The sequence below is a fragment of the Globicephala melas genome, chromosome 8, assembly GCF_963455315.2.
Source record: "Globicephala melas chromosome 8, mGloMel1.2, whole genome shotgun sequence".
In the NCBI taxonomy this organism is placed as follows: domain Eukaryota; kingdom Metazoa; phylum Chordata; class Mammalia; order Artiodactyla; family Delphinidae; genus Globicephala; species Globicephala melas.
In genome coordinates, this window is record NC_083321.1 from 87,205,059 (window position 1) to 87,227,424 (window position 22,366).

General features: G+C 46.0%; 1 protein-coding gene across 1 annotated transcript; it reads left to right on the plus strand.

Moving 5' to 3' along the window:
* The first annotated feature begins 2,002 nt into the window (after window positions 1-2,002).
* Window positions 2,003-13,761, plus strand: POU2AF3 (POU class 2 homeobox associating factor 3). Its single transcript, XM_060304355.2, has 8 exons — window positions 2,003-2,066; window positions 3,563-3,708; window positions 3,990-4,135; window positions 4,859-5,217; window positions 5,994-6,088; window positions 10,022-10,076; window positions 11,482-11,711; window positions 13,103-13,761. Exons 1-8 carry the CDS (start codon window positions 2,003-2,005, stop codon window positions 13,472-13,474), a joined length of 1,467 nt encoding a protein of 488 aa, XP_060160338.1. The 3' UTR covers window positions 13,475-13,761.
* Window positions 13,762-22,366: the final 8,605 nt, after the last annotated feature.

Genomic DNA, 22,366 nt, shown 5'->3' on the forward strand with positions numbered 1-22,366 from the left:
ACTTTTAAAAAAATGTATTCTATTCCCATTATGCTGGTGCTACAGGACTTTAAGAAGGCCAAGGACCAACTAAAGGGTTTCTGAGATCCGTGGCTCAGAGATTTGAAATACTATAACATATGAAGAACTAGAGAAATTACAGATGGTGAACCTTAAAAAGAGAAGGTTTGCAGTGGGGGTGGAAGGGGACATGATACCTTCTTCAGGCTTAGTCCTCTGCCTGGTCAGAGCAGATCATCAGTATATGCTTGTTGAATGAATGAATGAATGAATGAACAAATGAATGAGCTAAACAGACCTGTAATGAAGGAGCAGTGGTGTGGACATGGGACAACAGGTATTCCATGTTACTCACCAAGCAGTTGATGACAGAAAGCATGACTATCAGTCTGTATTTCTGGTGCTTGGCACCAGGCCTGGTACATAGATGGTGCTCAGCTAATACACCGCATTGGATTTTGTCTCAGCCAATTATATTTAAAACAGTCCAATAGTGGAACAGGCGGCCTGACACACGGTGAGCTCCCACTTCCTCTGTGGGCTGGCAGCTCAGCCAAGTGGCAGAGGGAGCCTGGGCCGGACAACGACCGGCAGGGATGTTGGAAAAACACTCCAAGTCTGTCTCAGTCCCTCAAAGATCCCTTCCAACATCCAAACATCTGGATCCTATGTTATATTTTGAAGCAAGTGAGCCTGTTAAAACCCACAACATTTTTTTCAGTCTTTTATTAAAAACCCGAAAGAGATGATCAGGACCTCAGGGCAGACACCTTGAAGGTGACCATGACCCCAGCAAGAAAGAAGAGTTTCCAGTCTGAGACGCACAAACTGTCATAAGCCTAATTAGCAACTTCCCCTCCCCTCCAGTCAGCCTCTTCTCGGGGTTCCGGTGACCCCAGTGTTTACAGACCACTCTCCAGTCAGTATCTGCACTGCCCCAGCCTCCCCACACACCCCGACAGTAGAGCAGACAGGACACACTGTCCACGAGCACAGCTCTGACAAGTGGGTTTGCATGTCTCACAGGCAATATTTTCCAATGTCAGTCACAACGCACTGGTGGGTCATTAAATTATATTAGCGACTCCGAATCAACATAGATGTTTTCATGAATAGAATGAGATGGAAAAGATGGAATAGAAATTTTCAGGATATCTCTTATGCATAGGTGTACATTGTTCCATGAAAAGTTTGTTTTGTAAATATATAAATATTGTTATAGATATAGTACGTGAACATGTAAAATGAATTTCCTAGTGTGGTTTGAAGTCCGAAAAGTTTGAAAGCCTCTGCTATAAAAGATCAGGAAGACAACAATGTTAATTAAGAGTAAGGGTTTAGCATCTGATTTATCAAAGTTTGACTCCCAATCCTGCCATGTGTGTGCTCAGTAATCTTGGTCATGCCGCTCAGCCCTCTGAGCCTGTTTCCTCATCTGTGACATGGGGAGGCTATACCATACAGTGCCTGACATGCAATAAACACTCAATAAGGAAAAACTCTAAAAAGTCTATGAGGAACATCCAACTCCATGGGGCCTCAGTGCTGAGCCGGTTGTTCCAGGCCTTGTGACACACACAGCCCCACAAGGAGGGTTCACAGGACCCAATTTAAGAAGAACCCTCCCTCACCCCCGCAGGTGTGGCGTGTGTCTCTTAAATACCTGTGCTGGGGTTCTGCAATTATAGAAACAGTGGCAACGAAACTCCTTATTGTTGAGCTAAAAACTGGGGGGCTTCTTTCTCAAATCAGGGCTCAGGCCTAAGGAAACCCAGTTTTCTGAAGTTGCTGGCTAGCAACAGCACTGGAACATCCATCCCAGCAGCAGGGGCCAACGCAGAAGCCCCCAGAACTGCTGTCCTTCTTTGGGCAGAGGCTTCTGGAGGAAGGGACAAAGAGGTCTTTGCTGTCTCTACAGAGCCCGTGACTTCCAAGGAGCTCACCTCTCACTCAGCCCTGCCTGCCTTCTCCAAAGGTCAGCCAATCATCAGCACCAATTTCGATGACGTTGCCAAGGGCGCTCAATGGCCTCCTGTCATCCCTGTCCACTTCCACTGAAAGGAGAGGTTAGGAAGGAGACTAAGCCTGAAAAAATGAGACAGCACCCCAGAACATGGGAAAACAGACACACACAGAGAGCCAGGGAGAAAAACAGCAATGTAGGTAGGAAATAGAAAGCAATGACAAGAAGAGAGACAAAAAGAAAGAAACTCAGAAAAAAATAAACACAAAGGCCATAGAGGAAGATTTTTTTAAAGCAAACCAAAAAATAAGTATAAAACAAAAAGGAGGACAAAAGAGAAAAGAAGTTATGGAAGAAGTTATGAGGACAAGAGACTGTCCCTAATTCTACGCTGCTTTGCTCACTGTTCCTTCAGAAGGGGGCCGTGCCCACACATAGCAGGACAGGGAGAAAGAAATAGGGGCTCTCTGAACTCCCAGTGTCCTTCGCCTCCTCATGAGTCTGGTCCTGAGTACATCAGGGAAACTCAGGACACAGGCTCAGTGCCTTTGGAGAAAGAGGCTCCAGAAGCTGACAGATTCCAGCTGGGCTGGGGACAAACACACACCACACCTACTGCCAGGTGCCATCTCAAGTGTTCCCAGCCCTGATTCCCTCCCCCAGAGACACAACTTCAGTTGCCAAGCAACTCTGATCCATCACAGACCCTGGTGTCTTGTCACTCTTAGAGCCCCTTTCTTCCATTTGTGTGTGCTCCTTCCTGCATCCAACACATTCCAGGGCATTCGGGTATTTTTCTGGTGGCCTGAGGGGCTCAACTCCACCTTTTGCATTTCAGAGAATTCAGAGAACAAAGAACAGAGGCCTATAACCATTGCCTGTCCTGGCAACATGGAAATGTCTTGGCTTATCTGGGAAGGTAGCCCCACCCTGCCCTCTCTTGGGGGCCAGGAGAGGATTTGGCCTGGCACCCACTCCCTCTCTGGACCACTCCTGTCTTCTCAGCTTCCAAATCACACAGAAGAGGTACAGCAAGTGGTTGGAGAACTTAACCCAGCACAATCCCTGGTCATTTGTGAGGGGCTTAGGCCTGGACCAATGAAGCAGTTGACTTCATATCCCTCCCACCTCTCACCCAAAGTGTGAAGGCCTGACACAAATCCATAACCTTTCAGCTAGAATGAGCAGAAGCCAAGCTTATCATTTCTCTCAACACACGCTCCTGCAGCAAAAAGGCAGGAATGGCTCTAGAGGGATAAAGAGGAGAAAAAAGGGAACTTCATAGTGAAAAAAACACCAGCCTCAGAAACTCTCCAGAAGGTGAAGCCCCACAGGCATCCCCAGCTCTGTGGGGAGGAGCAAAGGGTCTTAACAGGCAGGCATTCTGTACTGAAACCCCAGTGTCTGGGGCACAAAGAGCGGAAGAAAGGAGAGGGAAGCCAGCACGTGGCCAGGCGGGGCCAGAAGGAGATGAGGCGCAGAGCTGAGGCCTCTGCAGGCCTCCAGCCTGCAATCTGGGCCCAGAGTGACTCCTTGCCAGGCCAGACCTACTGGCTGCCATGTTCACTCCCCAAAACCTGAGATTTTCTCTTAAAACAGAGACTGAAGAGATGGAAATCAGTCAGCCCGGCCAGCCTGGCTCAGGTGGTCATGAAGGGCACCCTAAGTCACTCAAGGCTCCCAGAGCTGCCTTTGAGGCAGAAATACAGAGCATCTTTGAGGACTCCGGCTCTGTCTGTGGGAAGGTGGGCAAAATGCTCAAAATACAATAAAAGCAAGGGCCAGGCCCCAAAGGGGTCTCACCCCCTGTTTCTGTGGACTCTCTGTGGGGTGCCTGTGTGCAGGATTTCTGCAGAAGATAGTCCATTTTGTTAAGCCTTTGAATATTCAAATTGAAAGTATCGCGCAATCATTGATTGTCAAATCATGGGTTTCTAGAGGTTTTAAATACTTGGCATGAGGGGGAAAAAACTCAAACCTATACCCGAAGGTATAAAACATTAATTCTGTTTGTCTCCTGCTCCAGGAACCTGGGTGCAGCTGGATGCTTTGTGAAACTTTAAAAATGTTGCATCTCTGCCTCTCCCCCTGCACAGGAGCCCTCCTAGGCGCTGAGCCCCTGCAGCTGCAGCATCCAGCCACCAACCCAGCTTCTGCTGACCACGATGTCGGGTAACTCGGCTTCTTGTCCTGGGGTAGGGTCACGAGGGTAAGGGGCGTTTTGATCCGGGTGTATTTCCACGGCTTTTCCTGCATGGAACAGAGAGGCACAAAGTCAGGGCATGCAAGTAGGAGCCCGGGATCCGGAGAGGGCACGGGCCACGCTGTGGCCGCTCCCACTCCACGCCTGGTCCCGAGGGCAGAGGCCCACAGGTCCAGTTGGCCGCTGTGGCGTCCGCGTACCCCGGTCCACCACCGGTCCTTTCACTTGGTCATAGTTGTGACCCTTGGACTTCCCGGCGCGGACTTTGTGCGCCCAGCAGCGGCGGCGGGAGCTAGAGGCTCACGGTGAGCGTGGGACTCAAGCCGGTTGAGCCGGCCCGCGCAGAGCTGAGCCGTGGCGGTCCCTGTGCGGACCCCGGGCAGCACCCGCTGTCCGCGGGGACGCGGACGCGGCGAGGAAGTCGCAGGGAGACGCTGGACCGCGGACAGGGCGCGGCGCCCAGGCCCTGCGGGCCAGACGCGGGATTCCTTGGGTCTGGGCGACGAACACCGCGACCTCCTTTCCCGGGGAGAACCCTAGCTCCCAGGACCCGGCCCGGGGGGCTCCCAGCTGTCCTGCTGCGGTCTCCGCAGTGACCAGGCGAGGCGCTGGCGGCCCGGCCCTGTCGCCGGGCGCCCCGGCTGATCGCGCGGCCCGCCCCTCCCCGCGCGGCTCTCCCGCGCTCACTCCAGGGTCGACGTCAGGGCCGGAGTCGCTCCTGGGATCCCGCGGCCACCCCCGCCCGCAAACGCCCGCCCGGCCCGACCTACTCACCGCGGCTCCGCGGGGCCCGCCCGGGGCTGCGGCTGTCCCCGCTCCCGGCGCGCAGGACGCCCTCCCCAACGACCCCTAGGGCGCGCTCGGCCTCTCCCGCGAGCCAGGCACCCAGGCCCGGCCCCGCCAGCCCCAGAGGCGGCCCCTTCCGGAGGGCGGCCTCCGGGCCGAGTGCGCCGCTCAGCCGCACCGCACGCCTTCCCCAGCTCGCGCTTCGCGGACTCGACTCGGAGTCTTCGGGCGCCGCGGAGAAATGCCTGCCCCAGAAAGGGAGGGGGTGGGGAGAGACGGGAAGAGGAGCGAGCGGGAGCGGAGACTAAGGAGGGAGGAGGAAAAGATGGAGAGCAGGAAAGGCGAGAAAGGGGGTGAGGGAGGGAAGGCAGAAGAAAAAGACGAGAGGGAGGGAGTTCTCGGGCCTGGTCCCTTTACTGGGGTCAGTCTGGCGAGTCCCTCACCGATCCAAGGACAAGGCTGGCCAAACCCACCTGCCGGCTGCTTGCCCCAGGGCTGGCTTCCAGGCCAAGGGCACGTAGAGGTCAGAGGCTCCCCAGAAGCCACGTCTGCCCTGGCGGAGAAGGAAGGGACTCAGAACTTCCACTGGCGTGGGAGTGGGGTGGGCTATGTCAGCTGCGGCGACGCCCAGCCCCTCCTCAGCTTCTGGTCTGGGGGAGGTCTCCATCCTCTCCCAGACCAGAACCCTAGGTTCCCCTAACTTAGCCAAGGGGTGAGCTCCCCTAGACTGGTCTCCACATTCCTGAGCAGAAAAACCTGTGCTATTGGCCTAGGGATAGGGCTCAGCCTGGGGCAGGGAGCCCCACAGATTTCCATAGGTTCTGTTTCCACTGGGGCCCTGAAACCTGCCCACGGTATCTCTTCATCCTTTCGAGTTTGAGAAATTTGAGTTTCTTTCCCATCTGTCTTTTAGCGTTCTCTTTGCATTCTCCAGACCTAGAGATCTGGCCTCAGGTGCCATAGTTTATAAAGAACCCCCCCACACCCCAGCCTGACACCCAAACCTCACACTTGACCACTGACTCGGTTGCCTTTCCCCAGCAAAACCTAAGGTGTATCAAGGTGTCCGGGTGAAGATCACAGTGAAGGAGCTGCTGCAGCAGAGAAGGGCACACCAGGCAGCCTCGGGGGGAACCGTAAGCATACACCCTTCACTTCTTCCCAACTCGTGTTCAGCTTCATTCAGCCCTGTGTCTGGGAAGGTGTAGGAGGCCACCCTAGGCCCCAGTCACCATCCCCAGGCCTGGCCTTCCATAGCTGTTCTTAAAACGTCTGTGCCCACCTTCATCCCAGTTCACCACAGAAAACAACAGAGAACAGCTGGGGCATGTTGTGGAGCTCAAGATTTGGGGGAGCCCATCCCTCACTGATCATAGTTGAGTATAAGAGCATGTTGGTCCAATACAGGGAGAGAAGCAGCCAGTAGGTAAGTAGGTTGTTATTTTGTAGGAAGACAGTGTACGTGCCCTCACATACGCAAAGAAAATCTCTCCCAGAAACTTCCTTTTAGGGAGCCCTTCAAGGAGAGAATCTCCGTGGAGCATTCCCCGCCACCTCATTCTTCTGGAACCCAGCCTCTGAGGTCATTGATCTGTAAATCACCAGGCACTGAAATTTCCCAGCCGAAAGGGGCCGTGTAGTCTCAGAGGAGACAGCTTGAAATACAGAACCTCCTTAAGATGTAATGAAGCCTTGAGCAGTTCCAAGTTATCATGCGATTGATCTGGGCAGTCATAAGGGTACCCTGCCATTTTATGTACATCCTAAAGCAGAAAGTACTACCAAGAGTGCTCAGGGCAGCAGCAGAACCAAATAAACTAGGTGGGGTTATCCTCCAAGAGAGGGCAATTCATTGCCGAGAGCCCTTGATCACACAGTTGCCTTTGGGTTGGTTTGAGTGTGAATGTCGGATATGAAGGACAGAGCCCATATTGCCAGTGGTAAGACTGGTCCTGTCTCCAGCTTACTGGCATCTGTCGCACAACAGTTTTTGTGTCCAGTGCTGTTTGTGTGCAATGCCCGACTTCATGAAACTGGGCCTTTTCGGGAAGAGGCAGATGCGGTAGGGGTGATCAACACAAGTTTTAGAACCAATGGACTGGGTTCAGACCTCAGCTCCTCCATGGCGTGAAGCCTCGAGCAAGTTACTCAGTCTCAGTTTCCTCATCTTTAAACTGGAGATAATGGGATTTTGTGAAGATTAAATGAGTCACTGCACATAAGCACTTAGAAGAGTGCTTTCCACTTAGAAAGTGCTCAATACATGTTAACTATCATTATTATTATTTCCAAAAAGCAGCTAAAATAAAAGTACAACCAGGGATTGAAAGCCAGCTCTTCAGTAATGTTCATTCACACCCTTTGCTCAGAGTTTTAGAGTTCTGGTGTGAGCTTGCTGTGATATGGCACGTACAGCACAAATTTTACATTTTCTGGATGTAAAGTCAGTACCTCCACGTGTAGAATTTCAGCTAACACCATAAAACTTCCTTCCATTTGTACAGGGTTTCCCAGTGGTTCTTTTAAAGCACTTTTGCACGCTCACTATTTCTTTTAATTCTTATGACAACCAGGGGAGGTAAGTAGATCGGGGATCTGTATGCCTCTGTTACGTCTAAAGGTCAAAGCCTTACAGTCACTAATGGTAGAGCAAAAAGTGGGACTATGATCTTCTTGTTCTTAATATTTAAAGAAACTTCCCACCCAATGGCTCTTAAAATTCATCTTTCTGCAGATCCAGCTGTGCTGAGCAGGAGTCTGATAGCCTCAACCATCAACCCCTTCAGTTCAGAGATTATTATAAAATTAATAAAACCAGGAGCAAGGGAACTGCGAAATACTGCTGGTGCCAAAAAAAAATCATCAAGACGTTCCTAACAAAATGTAATCTTTTGTTAAGGAGCTTTGGTACCTGGTAGAATTCTGCTCCAGCTGCAACCTGCACTGCAGTTGCCCACTTGTACATGGCAATTTTATTACTCTTGGCCTCTTACAGGTTGGTTTGGCCACTGTTCCCCTGTTAGCTAGCTGCTGGAAGGAAGGCAAGGCTGAAACATTGCACTTGTGTATCTGACCAGTATCTGTTCCCTGGAGCAGTCTGACTTATCTGAATTTTCTGAATTCCTCCCTGAGAAATAATCAAGCAGTACTTCTGAGCCAGTGCCTTTCAGGAACATGCAGAGCAAAGCCAGCCCTACTTTGCTTTCTGGAAGATTTTATCCACCCAGATCCTCACAGACATGGAGGAGTAACACAGAGTTGATTTAGTTATGATAGCCAAATGTAAAATCTCTCACTGGGCACCATCAGAAGGATCTAGGATTCTAGGAGAGCTGTGAGGTATACTCAGTAGGCAGGGATGGCAGGTAACAGGGCATGGTGTATGCCTGCTTCTGGTTTAACAGAGATCATCTCCAATTTGTTCAGTGCTTTAAGGATACCTCTGGGAAGCGCTAAGCCAAGGAAAGAGTTAACTTTATCAAATATATAAAGCAGGAAGAAATGTATCGTAATTTGCTATAAAGTCAGAGTAGAATCCACAGTTTGAAATTTTAAGAAGGCAATCCTGAATGGAAGTTATAGATTGAGACAAACATTAGGGTCTCAATGCCAGGAGAAACATGTGTATGCCAGATTTGTCAGTTTGATTAAAAAACTTACTTCGGCCAGATCAATTTACAAACAGCCCTACACACATACACGCATGCACACACAACTCTTTTACCTTTAGGATAAAGAGAAACTGGAGTTAGTACTTATCAAAAGGCATAATTTACCCTTTTTTTTACCATTAATTTTTTTTAAACAGCCTTGATGTATTTTTATAAATTGTAGATTGTGGATTTTTGTGCCGTTTGAAATGTAAGAGAGAGGAGACTTTGTATTCTTGCAGCAAAGTAGAAAGTGAACCCATGACTAGAAAGATAATATCAAGTAGGGTATTGTAAACATACCTGAGGGAGATAACCTGGGGAGGCCTACAAACAGACCATTCGAGGGGGAAGGGGGTTAACCAGAGCTCTACATTGAAGCCGAGTTTTTAAAACCCACTCCTTGCAAGGGCTTGAGCTTAAGCTGCAGCCAAATATTTGCATAAAGAACTGGTGAGGGATTCCAACTTCCTGGTTCATGATATTACAGCATGGATCGTTTTCAAAATTAACACCACCTCCTGTTTCAGCAGCGGCTGACTGTGCAGGCTCCCAGCGGCTCAGTGTTCAGGAGTGAGTATACCCTGTAAACCAGGAGAGAGGCATGCTGAGCTCTGCTTCCCAGCACAGATTCTCAGAGCAAGGCTGGTCCCTTTAAACTTTAAAGCCACCACCTGAAATCTAAAAAAAAAAAGAAGTCCTAAATTACTCAGTTAGTACAATTATCAATTTAACTGGAAGACACAGGCTGCTTTACTTTGAATAGTTAAAAGGAACAGTCTCATAAACTTCAGGTATTTAACTATCGTAGTGAAAAAAAGCAACTTTTATAGAAAGTAGTAAAAAGCATACCGAGAGGTGAAATATTTCCCAGCCATTAACTAGAATGTAGATAGGCTCCAGTTCACTGACTACAACTTTAAGAAAATATTCTCTATTTTAATATTTCATAGCTAGGAAGAACATGTGACTATTTTTAGCTATCCAGGATTAAGCTGCCAGATAGTATATGAAATTTTTGAGGAAAATGATTGACTAAGTTACGGACAGTTGGGATTAAATAAATGTTAATCCTTATTTATTTTAAATTAAATAGTTTAATAGAAAGGCTATTTACTGTGTTTTCTTGCACTGTTCATTTATGTCATATAAAAATCATTTAAATTAATTTTTATCAAAATTAACAACCTGTATAATTTAAGTGGGAGATATTAGAAAATAATCCCCAAGCAAAAATGAAAGTTGAATCCAAAGAAGATATAACATTGGTTGTATTTCACAACAGTGAGTTTTTTTCAGAAGAAAGAATCTGGCTTACCTTAAGCAGAAGGCAACACAGCTCACGTCAAAATGTCTTAGATTTCCCTTTAAAGAACTTTTATTTCACTTTGCTTTGTGGTCATCTTCTTGCTTTGGCAGCTGTCCGGAGGCAACAGTGTCCACCTTTCAGACCCAGTCCCACCATCTTCTGCAGGTCAGTAAAGCCAGCCTTACAATTCCCTCAAAAACTCTTCCAAAAGTCCATCTCGAAAGGCTTTCAGTACTTGATTCAGGGGTTAGGATAGGCACCGCCATTTAATTGGAATCCAACCAATCAGAAGGTGAAAAAAGGCATGGTGACTCCAAATACAAGCCCAGCAAGGAAACAAGTGCAACATTTTGTCCTCATTTCTGAACTGTCTATTCCCTGCTACCTACTCTGCTCCAAGAGCTTGTTCCTCACATTAGTTCCAGGTCCTTGTCTCCAAGTAACTAAACCTGATTAAAAGATCAGAACTGTTTTCAGAAACCTGTTATCTTTTTTAGTGTACTATTAGATGGAATACAGAACATCCCGAGGTCCTAGAATAATGCCTTTGCTCTTGTTTCGCTTAGTTTCTAGCCAACAGGGGATTCCCTCCCCTCCTTTTCTCTCTTCCCAGAAAGCAGTTCAAACAAGTGTAAGTTTTCTCAGCCCATTACGAATAACTCTATTACATAAACACTCCTACCTATGCCACTCAACGGCTGAGAGTTTAAGGAGGTCATATATAAGGAAACCAGTGCTATGGGAGCTCCCCACTGAATGTGCCACTTAACCTTAAAGGAGCCTCGAGACTTCAAAAACTCCAGTGTTCTGTCGTTCCTCTGATGGACACACTCTAAACCTATCTTCTATGAGCATTTAAGGGTAATAATCAGAAATGGGGCCTATTAATACTGAAATGGAAAAGGGAGGGGTTTCAGAACTATTCTTGTTTGTTATTTAACATATTAATTCCATGATCATGTGTAACATGTTCACTAAGGAAACATTTTGCTTTTTGTAATATAAAATGAGCAATACTAATCTGTAGACATTCCTGGTTTCTCTATTTGTAATATGCATTGCCATTTGTAATACTCCTCAAAATTTAAGTTACTGAGTAAGTGTGAAAACTTTTGGAAAGCAATTAACCCTAGATCAAGAGAATTATTTCCCATGGCATCAGAAGTTTTCTTAAAGTCTCAAACAACACTACAAGTTACTTCTGAGAGATGAGGATCACTTGGACTGCAGATAGGGGTGGGGTGTTGGTGCTTTATAGTCTAGGAGAGTGGACAGGGGAAGTTTGAGCTTGACTGTGACAGTTGGACAGAAATGGGATCACCATCGTTTTCTTTTGCCCAGGCCGCATTTACAGCCAGTTTCCACATTATTAACCAGATTCATTTCAGTGGACTTGAATTCTCTAAGGCAACTAAAAAATCCAGATTGCCTGCCGGCTTACTTTTCTCGAACTTCTTAAGCCCCCTTTCCCCCTAGAGGTAGTAAGTATTCAGAATAAAGAACAGAACTCCATTCAAATCTGTAAGTGCAATTTTTAAACAAAAATCTCTCCTTTTCCTTTTTCTTCTAGGACAGTATTTTGAGCCTGAACCAATTCCTTCCACACCCAATTATTTCCAACCCCGAGAATTTTCCAGTTGTGTTTCTTGTGAAGAAAATCCAGGCTTCCTCGACCAGATATTTGATTCCTACCTTCAGACAGAGACACACCCGGACCCTTCGCCCAGTTCCATGCAAAGTACTCCACACTATTTCCCAGACAGCTTCCAGCCTGCCCCTTTCTGCTTTAACCAGAGCCTGGTAATTTATCTCTGTTCTTTACAAAACCTATTATTGTTTACTATGGGGCAGAGAGTTTGTATCATCTCGTGAGAAATCATAAAAACACTATCAACAAGAAAATCATCCAGGAAACAAGCAAAGAACCATTTAAAACTCAATGGAGGTAGAAATAGCCACACACTGAAGGGCAAAATCCTTTGGATACACACGTAATTATGATTTCCCAAGTCGGCTACGCCCAAGTACTTTTGGTGTGTGGCCATAAAAAGAGGTTTCCCGGCAATACTCGTTTAATGTCTTTAAACTGTAAAGTTCAGAAATCTACTCATTGGAAATTACGGATTTAAACAATGGCCCTTGGATTTTTGAGTTCTAGAAATTAGAATTAAGGCTGTTTCAACACAGTACAAACTGTCATCTGATAAGGGATTTTTTTGTTTTATTCTGGCATTGAATTGGCTCTACTAACTGGTTGTTTTGGTCTGGTACAGGCACAAGAACTCATTTGGGTCTGAGATGGTTGGTAAAAAAATGAAGTCCTAATAGTTGAAAACATTTGGATTGTCTGTTCTTCATGGACCTCAAATGTTTGAAAATGTGTTACCACTTAAAATGGAAATAAGGTGTCCATTGGTAGATACCAGTTGTTGAAGATGTCTTTTAGATACTCATATAGTTTTTTTTAAACCTTAGAAAGTAGTTTTTTAATGTAAATACTTTTTTCTTTTGGTTTGTCAAAAGTCCGTGTAGGTATCTGACTAAATTTTAAAGGGATAAGAAATTAACTCCACAGGATATGCACACAGGGCCCCAGTCATTCACTTCTCTTCCAGCTTCCAAGTTAGGCTTTCTCAGTAACAATTGTGGACCTGCTTAAGAGGAAGAAGAAAGTACCTTTCTCTGCAGGGGTCAAGACTTTAGCGCCTGTAACAGTAGTTTCGAGTCTTGGAGTCTCCCAGACACTGGCTCATTGAGGATCTCGGTTCTACCTGTGTATGTTCACCTTGTTCTCCACAGTCAAGGGTGTGGAGAACATCCAGGGTGCCACCTGCAGCTTCTATCGTGGCACACAGCAGGATTTGATGCGCAGGTGATGAAGCACAATGGGATTTTGTGGTTTAAGAACAAAGCACGCTCTAAAGTATGCTTATAACAAAGAAAGCCAGTGAAGCAAGGCAATTTATTGTTGGGAAAGAAATAGGTAAGTATAGAATGCGGTGTCATGAAATCACGCCAGCCAGCAAATAAAATTACTTCTGCAGACTTGGGTTGGGTTGGGTGTTTTGTTATGCTTTTCTTTTTTTTTCCCCCTAATGTTCTTCCTCTGAGTTACTAAATCTACTCTATTCAGTTCTTTTAATTCTGTCTAATTTATCAAGCTTTTTGTTCCTTGGTTTTCATCTCTCTAGACCCCAGGATGGCCTTCGGATTCCTCCACTCTCTCTGGTTCCTTAGACGACAGTTACTCTCCTGCTCAGCTGCCTTCATATACTCCGGAGAATTACACCTCTCCCCCTTCTCTGGACACCAGAAACTGTGGCTACCCCTCGGAAGACTACTCCTACCCTCACCTGCCCTCACACACCCAGTACAACTGCTTCTCCTCTGCCACCGCCTCTGTCTGCTGCTGTGCGTCCTGCGAGGCAGAACACTTGGACACCTTCAGAGCTTCAGAGTGTTTTTCTTACCCCAGCACAGACTATGTGAACTTCACTCCCTCAGCAGCAGCAAGCAGTGATTTCTGTAGGAGGGAAACAAACTGGGACATCTGCTATAGTTAATAGAAATCACATTAGTTTGGAACATGGCATGCATACATCTATTTTTTTACCACCTCTAGATGACAACTTAAAATATGCAACCTGCTAACAAAATATCACAGGTGCAGTTTACATGTCACCATTTTCGATTTTCTAACACTAGTTGAGGCATTAATATGAAATTCAGACCCAGTCATAGTGCCACTCCTACTTTGTACGCTTACAGTTAAAATTGTTGTAGGGAATATTCGTTTTACTTTCTGTGTAATGAACAAATTATAATTTTTTAACTAATAAATAATTTTGTATTATTAAAAGTTGGCTTTTATTTTCCAATACTCATTCCCCAGTTGATTTGAGTAATATCAACTAATTCTGGAAATCACTAATTACTCTTCAGTATTTAATCTCACTTGTTCATGGATTGAAAATTATTTTAATATCATGAGGTGCCTTGGCTCCTATGGAGACAGAGGGTAGACACAGCTATGATGGCTGGATAGGGACAGTCAGCCTCACCGTTAGATGAGAGTGTACGTCTTGGGGCAACATCAGAGAAAGACATTTATGAATCATTAGTTTCTCATATCTATCAGTAGTCAGTGGAAGGTTAATATGACCAAAAAACACATCTTACCTACAGCACTGTTAACCTGTAGATATTTCATTTCCAAAATCCTTTTTTGTAAACTTTCGGGGCAAATACTTGATCTTTCTCTTGAGAGCTACCATGCAGTTGATGTACCAAAAAGGTTAGAATTCTTTGTTACCTTCTATTTCTGAATTTTTGCTTTAAGTCTTTAAATAGGCATCACTCGTGTTTACAGATTGATTTGTAGGATTGACCATGTTGTTTACAACTGAACTTCCTCTGATTGATCTATTTGAACAAGGCCAACTGTCTTTCAAGCTGAAGAGGAGTTACTTAAGCCATCTGTGCTAGACTATACTGTTAAATCCTGTTTGCAGAGGGCATTAAGGCCCAGGACTTCATCCCTGCTGTGAGGTCTGGGGGACATTTTCCTCGTCTTGAGGTTCAGCACAATGGCAGCAGTACTGGCACCATTGGTACTGGCCACAGCTACCATTTACTGAGCCCTTCCTGTGTGCCAGAATTGTCTAAGGGTTTTCTCACACATTTAATTCTCTCATTTAATCTTCGCAACAACATTGATAGCAAAACGAGGAGTCTGAGGCTCAGAGAAGTTGTCACCTGCCCAATGTCACCCAGCCAATAAGTGCCTGAACTTGGGTCTGAAAAACACCAAGTGGTGCTTCCTACTCTCCACTGGTGAAAAGTTTGTCACCATTTGTGAAAGACTGTGCAGGAACCTGTGGAATCATCCTCCATTAAACCCCTGTACACACAAAGCTGTGTTCCCAGCTGACCACCAATAGTCAGAGCTCCCCAGACGGGTCGAGCTGTCCACAGGATACAAAGACGCCGAGCACAAGAGCTGCTAGAGTCCCCCACTCTGGGGACTGAGGGGAAGAAGGTGACAAACTGCTACCTCAGTGGGTTTCTTTTGATCAGGAGACAGATTTGCTTTCAAATTGACACCGTAAAATTGTCCCCTCACTGGGGACTCTGCTAAGGCTTGGGCAAACAAGACGAGTTACAACCTGCCTCATGGAATAGATATGCCAGGGGAACAGAACAATTACTGCCTTTCTGAGACACCAATAAAACTAAATTTTTAATAGTTTCGAACTAAACTGAAACTGGCCTCTTGTCAACAAACGTCTGTTCACACAGCCCAAAGCCCTTGCATGCCCTGCACCCCACCCCCAGCAGCTGTCCCAAAGGGACAGAGAGCAGAGAACCCACAGATGTCCAGTGGTTGGCACCAAAATCTCTCTTTCCTGGATGCCATTCTTTTTTTTTTATTCCCCACTTCTATCCTCTGCCTTCTGAATCGGTGATCTTGCAGCTCTAACAAACAGAGAGTGCTTCCTACCTCCCTGTTTCTTGTTCTTTTCTTCACATGCCCCTGAGGTTTTCCCTAAATCTGGCATGGAAAAAGATTCATTTAAAAATGTGAGACAAGAGCTAATATCGCTACTGTGCATTACGACGAATATCTCCAACCTTAAAATGGTCTTTAAGACCTTTGCAGAAATTTGGGGCAACAGATCACCTGGCACATGACAAAGTCTGTCACAGCCCACCCAGTCTCTTACCCACTGCAGCTCACACAACAGCTCAGGAGCCCCGCAGCAGCAGTGGGACAACCTAGAAGGCTTCTCATCAACAGATGCCTGGGAAGCTGGGTAAAATACAGGTGCCTACACCTCAGTGTGAGAAAGCATGATCAGTAAGCCAGTGGTGAGGCCCAGGCATCTGCATTTTTAATGTACCTAAGTTGATTCTGAAAAACACTTGAAAAACACTGATGTATTCAATGTCTGGATTGTTCCCTTGTAGAACCTAGAAGCACAATAATAATAGCTTACATGGACTAAGCTCTTTCTATGGGCCAGTGACGTGAGCGTTATCTCGTTTAATCTTCAAACAAGCACACCCGATAGATACTATTATGGTTCTCATTTTTCTCAATGATAAAACTGCTGCTTTGAGAGATGAAATGACTTGCCTGAGGTCACACAACCTATAAATCGGGATCACAGTTCTCCGATTCAGGTTACCTGATGCCACAGTCAGAACTTCCAATAGTCTCAGTGTACTTTTCATGCATTAGACCTGGAGACATAATCTATTTGGAACTTGATCTTTTGCCTTAAAAGTCATATATGCATCTGTACATGTATATCTGTAGCCAGTTCCTCACACCTCAGAGGCATTTAATAAGATTACAAATGGAAATTTAAATGAATGAATCGTTTTGTTATTCAGAACCATTAGAGAGATCAATAGAACAAAATATCAAGTGCTTACTGTGTGCAAGACGGATTACATGCCTTCAAAATCCAGTCAAATGTTTAAAAGAGGGTGTGATTTTAAAAATCTTAAACGGGGAGGATGGGCGTGGACTGATTTTCAAATTCTTGGGAAATTTACATTAGGGGTCAAGACTTGAAGCCTGAGAGAGATAAGACGAGACAAAGTTGAAAGCAGTAAACCTTTGGAAACTATTACCTCAAGCAATGGGCCAGAGCGGTGACATTTGGCAGCTTGCCTAAGACTGCAGGTGGACATCAGAAAGCAAGGCACAGATAAGGATAACTGGAATGATGGGGCCAGGGCAGGAACAGGGAGGGAGGTGGTGCAGTGCTACAGTTTGATAGAAATTGTTTTTTAAAATCATTATTCATTCCAGAAAGATGAAGGCTACAATGAGTTCGAATCAAAGCCAATGAAAACTCTGACTATAATAGACTAAAATAAACACAGACTTACAATCGTTTCTAAATCCTCAAACCCTCTGTGATGCCTGCACAATGGTGGCAGGGCTGCTCAGGAAAATTAACCCTCACACTGCCTCCCTTCCTCTCACAGCTAAGGGGATGGGGATGCCCTGCCTAAGAAACAAGATTTGGTCCCGGGTGGGGGGTATCACAAAGCCCGAGTGACTAGATTTTAGTGTGGCAACAGAGGGGGGATTCGGGACTAGGTGGCTCCGTGCTTTCAAAGGCAGGGAAAGTAGACCCATTTCTTCTGCTCCAACAGGCCTCTGGGCAAGACGTAGGAGCTGGAAGATGAACAAATCTGAGTGGACACAGCTCTGCACAGTAATGAAGCTTCAAACTCATTGAGGGCAGGAATCTGCATCCATTTAGAAAACAGTTTCTCTTGCTTAATATAGATAAATAACATGCAGTTGGGTCCTGGAAAATGTGTGTGTGTGTGTGTGTGTGAGAGAGAGAGAGAGAGAGACAGACAGACAGACAGACAGACAGAGACAGACAGAGAGAGAGAGAGAGAGACATTCATTCATTGCCACCTGGGTGATCAGCAGGAAAGAAGAGATATTCACTTTTAACCTGTCAGGACTAAACCTGTCAAAGCTCACACGGGGCTGTCCTATCGAGGCCCACTTCCCTCCCTCCATGTAATTCATAGTTGGATAAGCCAGATTTTGAGAAGAGCTCTGCTGGGGGCTACTCAAGTCCTAGGATTGCTCTGATGACCAGAAGAGATCAATTTGTGGGCAGGTGACACTTTTCCTAAAGGTGGGTAGGGTAACAATTTCACTGTGGTTGTGAAAAGAAGGGAGTGTTCTCTGAAAAGACAGTTTGTCAGAGGGCAGAGGACCTCGCATAAGAACAGGGGCACATCCTTAATTGGGCTCCCCGTGAGAGGTTTAAGTTTGACGTGGTTTTCTTTCAGACGGTGAGCACAGTGCCATTCAGCATTATGTCTGAATCCTCCCCTTCCCACATTATAATTCTTACTGGTTACCCCCCACTGGCTCAGGAAATTCTGGTTCCCCATAGGGCTTTGGGTGGAAGTCCAGAGAATAAAGTGAAGAGACTTTAAAGGGAAGCCTGCCCGATTCACCCCTATCTGCTGAGACCCGTGCGGAGTTGGCAGCATCTAATGCGGGGGCTTGTGGCCCAGGGTGAATAAGAAATGACCTGCAGCCAGTGAGTGGTGGCAAGAGTATCACAGGGAAAGGGCATCAATGAGTAGCAGCAATTCCAAGATCCAGCTAGAGGATGACAGTTCTTGGAAATGAAAGAGGCTAACAGACAAGGGGTAACTTTAGGACAAATAAAAGAACGCCTTTACACAGTGGGTAATAAACTTTAAAACATTACCCCTACAAGTTGAACATTTAAACAGTTTCAGGAAGGGGTTGAGATTAATTTGGCTGATAATATTTCAGGGTTGGAAAGGGACCCAGACATCATCTACTTCAGGAGTCCTCAACCCTGGCTGCGAATTACAATCACCAAGGAGGTTTTAAAAAAACATTGCCATCCAAGCCCCAGACTAATGAATCACAATCTCTGGGGTAGAATTTGGGGATTAGGATTTTTTTAACTCCATATTTTAAAATTACAGGAGGTTGCAAAATTAGTACTTAAAGTCCTATGTACCCTTCACACAGCTGCCCTCACTGGTGCCTGACATCTTAAATAACTACAGTACAATAGCAAAATCAGGAAGGTGACATTGGTACAATGCTGTTAACTAGACTACAGATCTTATGCAGTTTTCACCCTTTTCACATGCATGCATTTATGTGTCATAGATGTGTGTGTGTGTCTATGAAATAAGCATTCATATGTTTTAAGAACTTCCCCAGAAGATCCTAATGCAGAGTCAGGGTTGAGAACCAGTGGTTTTGTCCAACCAACCCTCATTCCACAAGTGAGGAAACTGAGTCCAGAGGGGCAAGGTGACTCGTCCAAGCACACGACTCTCTTTCAGGAGGGAAGTTCTTTACTGCACCTAAAGCTGTTACAGGTCAACAATGAGCTACTGAGAAAGAGCTGACAGAGAGGGGGAGCAAGAGGTAGAAGGGACACATGACTAATTGCTTAGGTCCCCTTAAGGGACAAACAGAAAATCCAACCTCTGGTAGCCCTTCAAACCTCATAAGGTTATTGAAAGACGTTTTTTAAAGTTTCATAAAAAGCATAGGCCCTGGGCTTCCCTGGTGGCACAGTGGTTGAGAGTCCGCCTGTCGATGCAAGGGACACGGGTTCGTGCCCCGGTCCGGGAAGATCCTACATGCCGCGGAGCGGCTGGGCCCGTGAGCCATGGCTACTGAGCCTGAGCGTCCGGAGCCTGTACTCTGCAACGGGAGAGGCCACAACAGTGAGAGGCCCGCGTACCGCAAAAAAAAAAAAAGCATAGGCCCTGGCCAACAGAAAACCTCCCCCACCTTGATTATTATCAGAGAGTTCTGGCCTGAAGGGATCTCAGGTCTGGCATCATGTGGACATTCTCATATCCTTCGACCTTTTCTCTGTGTGGCTCCTTTTGCTTGCTTCATGTTGCAAAGGGACTGGCAGTGGCTGGGACACATAGTCAGCCTTGTTCAGATGACCTCCTGCCATGCTCTCTCTGGGGATCCGTCTACCCATCTCCACTGAGGCATTGAGCCAGGTGGTGGAGGCGATCACCTACTCTCTCTGGGGCTCTGTGTCTCCATTGTATGTGCATTTTGGCCTGAGGAAGCCAAAGGAATGTCTCCTCCTTCTGTAGCAGCTGCTCCTACACAGAGATGTTCCGCAGTTTGACGGAACTGCTCTGTCCACCAAACATGGCACAGACGGGGGAGGGCACGGAAGGTGGCCCCATGCAGGTGAGATGAGTCCAGCCTGAGCACCTCCCCTGCCTGAGTAAATCTCTCTACGGGCCACCCTTTACCTGAGACAGAAAAACACAGCCAGGACATCCATCTAAACTTTAACTGGAGTCTGGCCCCAGGGCAGCACAGTGGGTTGAGGGCTTGCAGAGATGGGTGTGGCAGATGAGAACCCTGGGGCTCCTGTCCCCCGCTCTCCGCCCTCCTGTTTGGCACACGCCAGCTGAAGCTAGTTTGAGCTGGGTCTGAGGGGCCAGGCTTGTCCAAGCAACTTGTTCTCTGCCATAGGCTCAGCAAGCAGAGGTAGACTCAGATTGCAGGACAGTCTCCCTGCGGCTTCTTTCAAGTTCTTCTTCAAGAGTTTTAAGCACTCACTCAACGAGCTTTGTGAATAAGAAAATGAAAAGGCTGAAGTTTTCTCTGTGTTCCCAATGTTTTGCAGGAAGGATCAAAGCTACGATGGGCTTGGCTGCCCTTTCCTAAGGCTTCCTCTCCCTGCGGTGGGAATGGTTGGAGGAGGGCCCCCACCCCATCCGCTACAGACCTGGCTGATCACCTGGAGGAGGTTACCTGGGGAGGACGAAATGAGCCTCCTGATCTAGGTAGCCAAGCGGAGCCTGAGCCTCTGTGTTCCTTCCCACCCCTGCAACGGAAGAAAGGAGCATTGGCTTCTGTCTGTCTCCTTCCTGCAGCAGGACAAAGGGAGTGGGAATCCAGCTCCCCAGGCACAAAACAATACAGCCCAGACTTACAGCCTTTCGAGCCAGACAGTCCTGGGTTTGATTCCTGGTTCTACCACTTAGTTCCTCTGTGATATTGAACAAGAGCCTTAACCTCTCTGGGCTACAATTTAGTGACCAAAGCACACAAATCAATGGAGTAAAATATACTCATTCAGAAAAACTCTTCAAAATTGGTTTTGTCCTGGGAACAACTTATGGAGTACTATTTTGTTTTGTTTTGTTTTTTTGCATTGATCAAAAGGAGCTCATACAGTCCAGGTGATGCAATGTACAACATGAGAAATATAGTCAATAACATTGTAATAACTTTGTATGGTGACAGATGGTAACTAGACTTATTGTGGTGATCATTTGTAATGTATAGAAACAGAATCACTATTTGTGCACCTGGGGCTAACAGCGTTCTAGGTCAATTACATTTCAATTAAAATAAAAAGAGCTCAGGAAGTTGGGTCACATTGCATGGCCAGAGCATCCAAGACCTTTCCAAATTCTCTAAGACATTGAGACAAGAGGTCATCATGTCTTGGAGAGTGTGAGAGCATCATCAGTGTTACAGGGGTCTGAGAAGAGTCACATTCCTTCCTTTGGAAAAGACTTCCCTAACTATCTGGTTTTTCTGCTCTCTCTGCACTTTAGGAGAAAATCATGGTTTTGCTGATTTCAGCTGGTCACCCCTGCAGTTAGAGATCCCCAGTTACTTTGTTTCTGCTAGGTCACCTACCTGCCACTATCTCATTTGGTCCCCAAAACCAGCCAATAAGGTAGGTATTGTTATCCCATTTTATAGGTAAGAAAACTAAAATTCAGAAAGGTTGAGTCAAATGCCAAGCCAATAAGTTAAAGGAGCATAATTCAAACCTAAATCTGTCTAATCCCATAGCCTATGACCTCCTTTCCCTAGGAAAGGCCTTAGGTGCTTCTAGAACAGAATTCTCCTGAGGTTCACACTACTGACCCACTCTTCATCCATGGACAAGTCAGCGCTATCCATCAGCAGAATGAGGGCATCTTTGATTAACAACAAAATGCTGAAATGGAAAGCTGTGGGGTAAAACATGGTACAGAACAGAAAAGGAGCTAAGAGAATTTGATCAGATGTTATCATGGCCTCTGCAAAGAAACTGCTCCAGTACAACTCTGTTTCAAATGATGCCATGGAACTATTATTTTTAATGTCCTAAAGAAAAATCAAAAGGCTCCTTTAAGAAGGTTGGAGTTTCTGGGCTGTCCCACATTCAAAAGACATTTATTGTGCAACTACCCTATATAAAACACTGCACCAGGCACTCTGCAGGTGGAAAGGTGACTAAGATAGCCCCTGTCGATAAAAACTCACAATACTGTATGAAATTCTCTCCAAAAAAAAAAATCAGAAGGGATGCAAATTGAAGTACCACACCAAAAAACTGATAGAAATAGGAGTAACGTGTATTGACCCCAAGTAGAAGTACTTAATAAGTGGTGGCCATCTTTGTTCTTTTCGCTAATAAGTGCACACAGGTGGCTAAATGCTTTCGTTGAGTGATTTTCAAGGATCTCATCCTGTGGAGTGACCCAGCAAGTCTCTAGGTGTTAGAATGAGAACAGGTGATGTTCAGTGAATGAAGTACTTGAGGTGTGCCCAGGTATTTGGATTCAGGTAAACGTCACTGTTCAACAGAAATGTTTTTAAATGGTTAGTTCTTATGAGCTAGTCATGGTTATCAGTTACATCATGATTGGTTACATATTTTTTAAATAATAAAAAGTTGTGTTCCTTTAGAAAAATGGGTGGACTGAATTATGAATCAATTAGCTCTGTCTTCTACTCTTGAGAAAAATCCAACTGCTTAGGTAACATAGCCATAGGCCAAGGCTGTGAGCCCAACTCTCTTCATGTGCACATGGGTCACTGGGGGCTCTCGTTAGAGTGGAGACTGGGCTTGGGCAGGTCGGGTGCGTCTGAGATC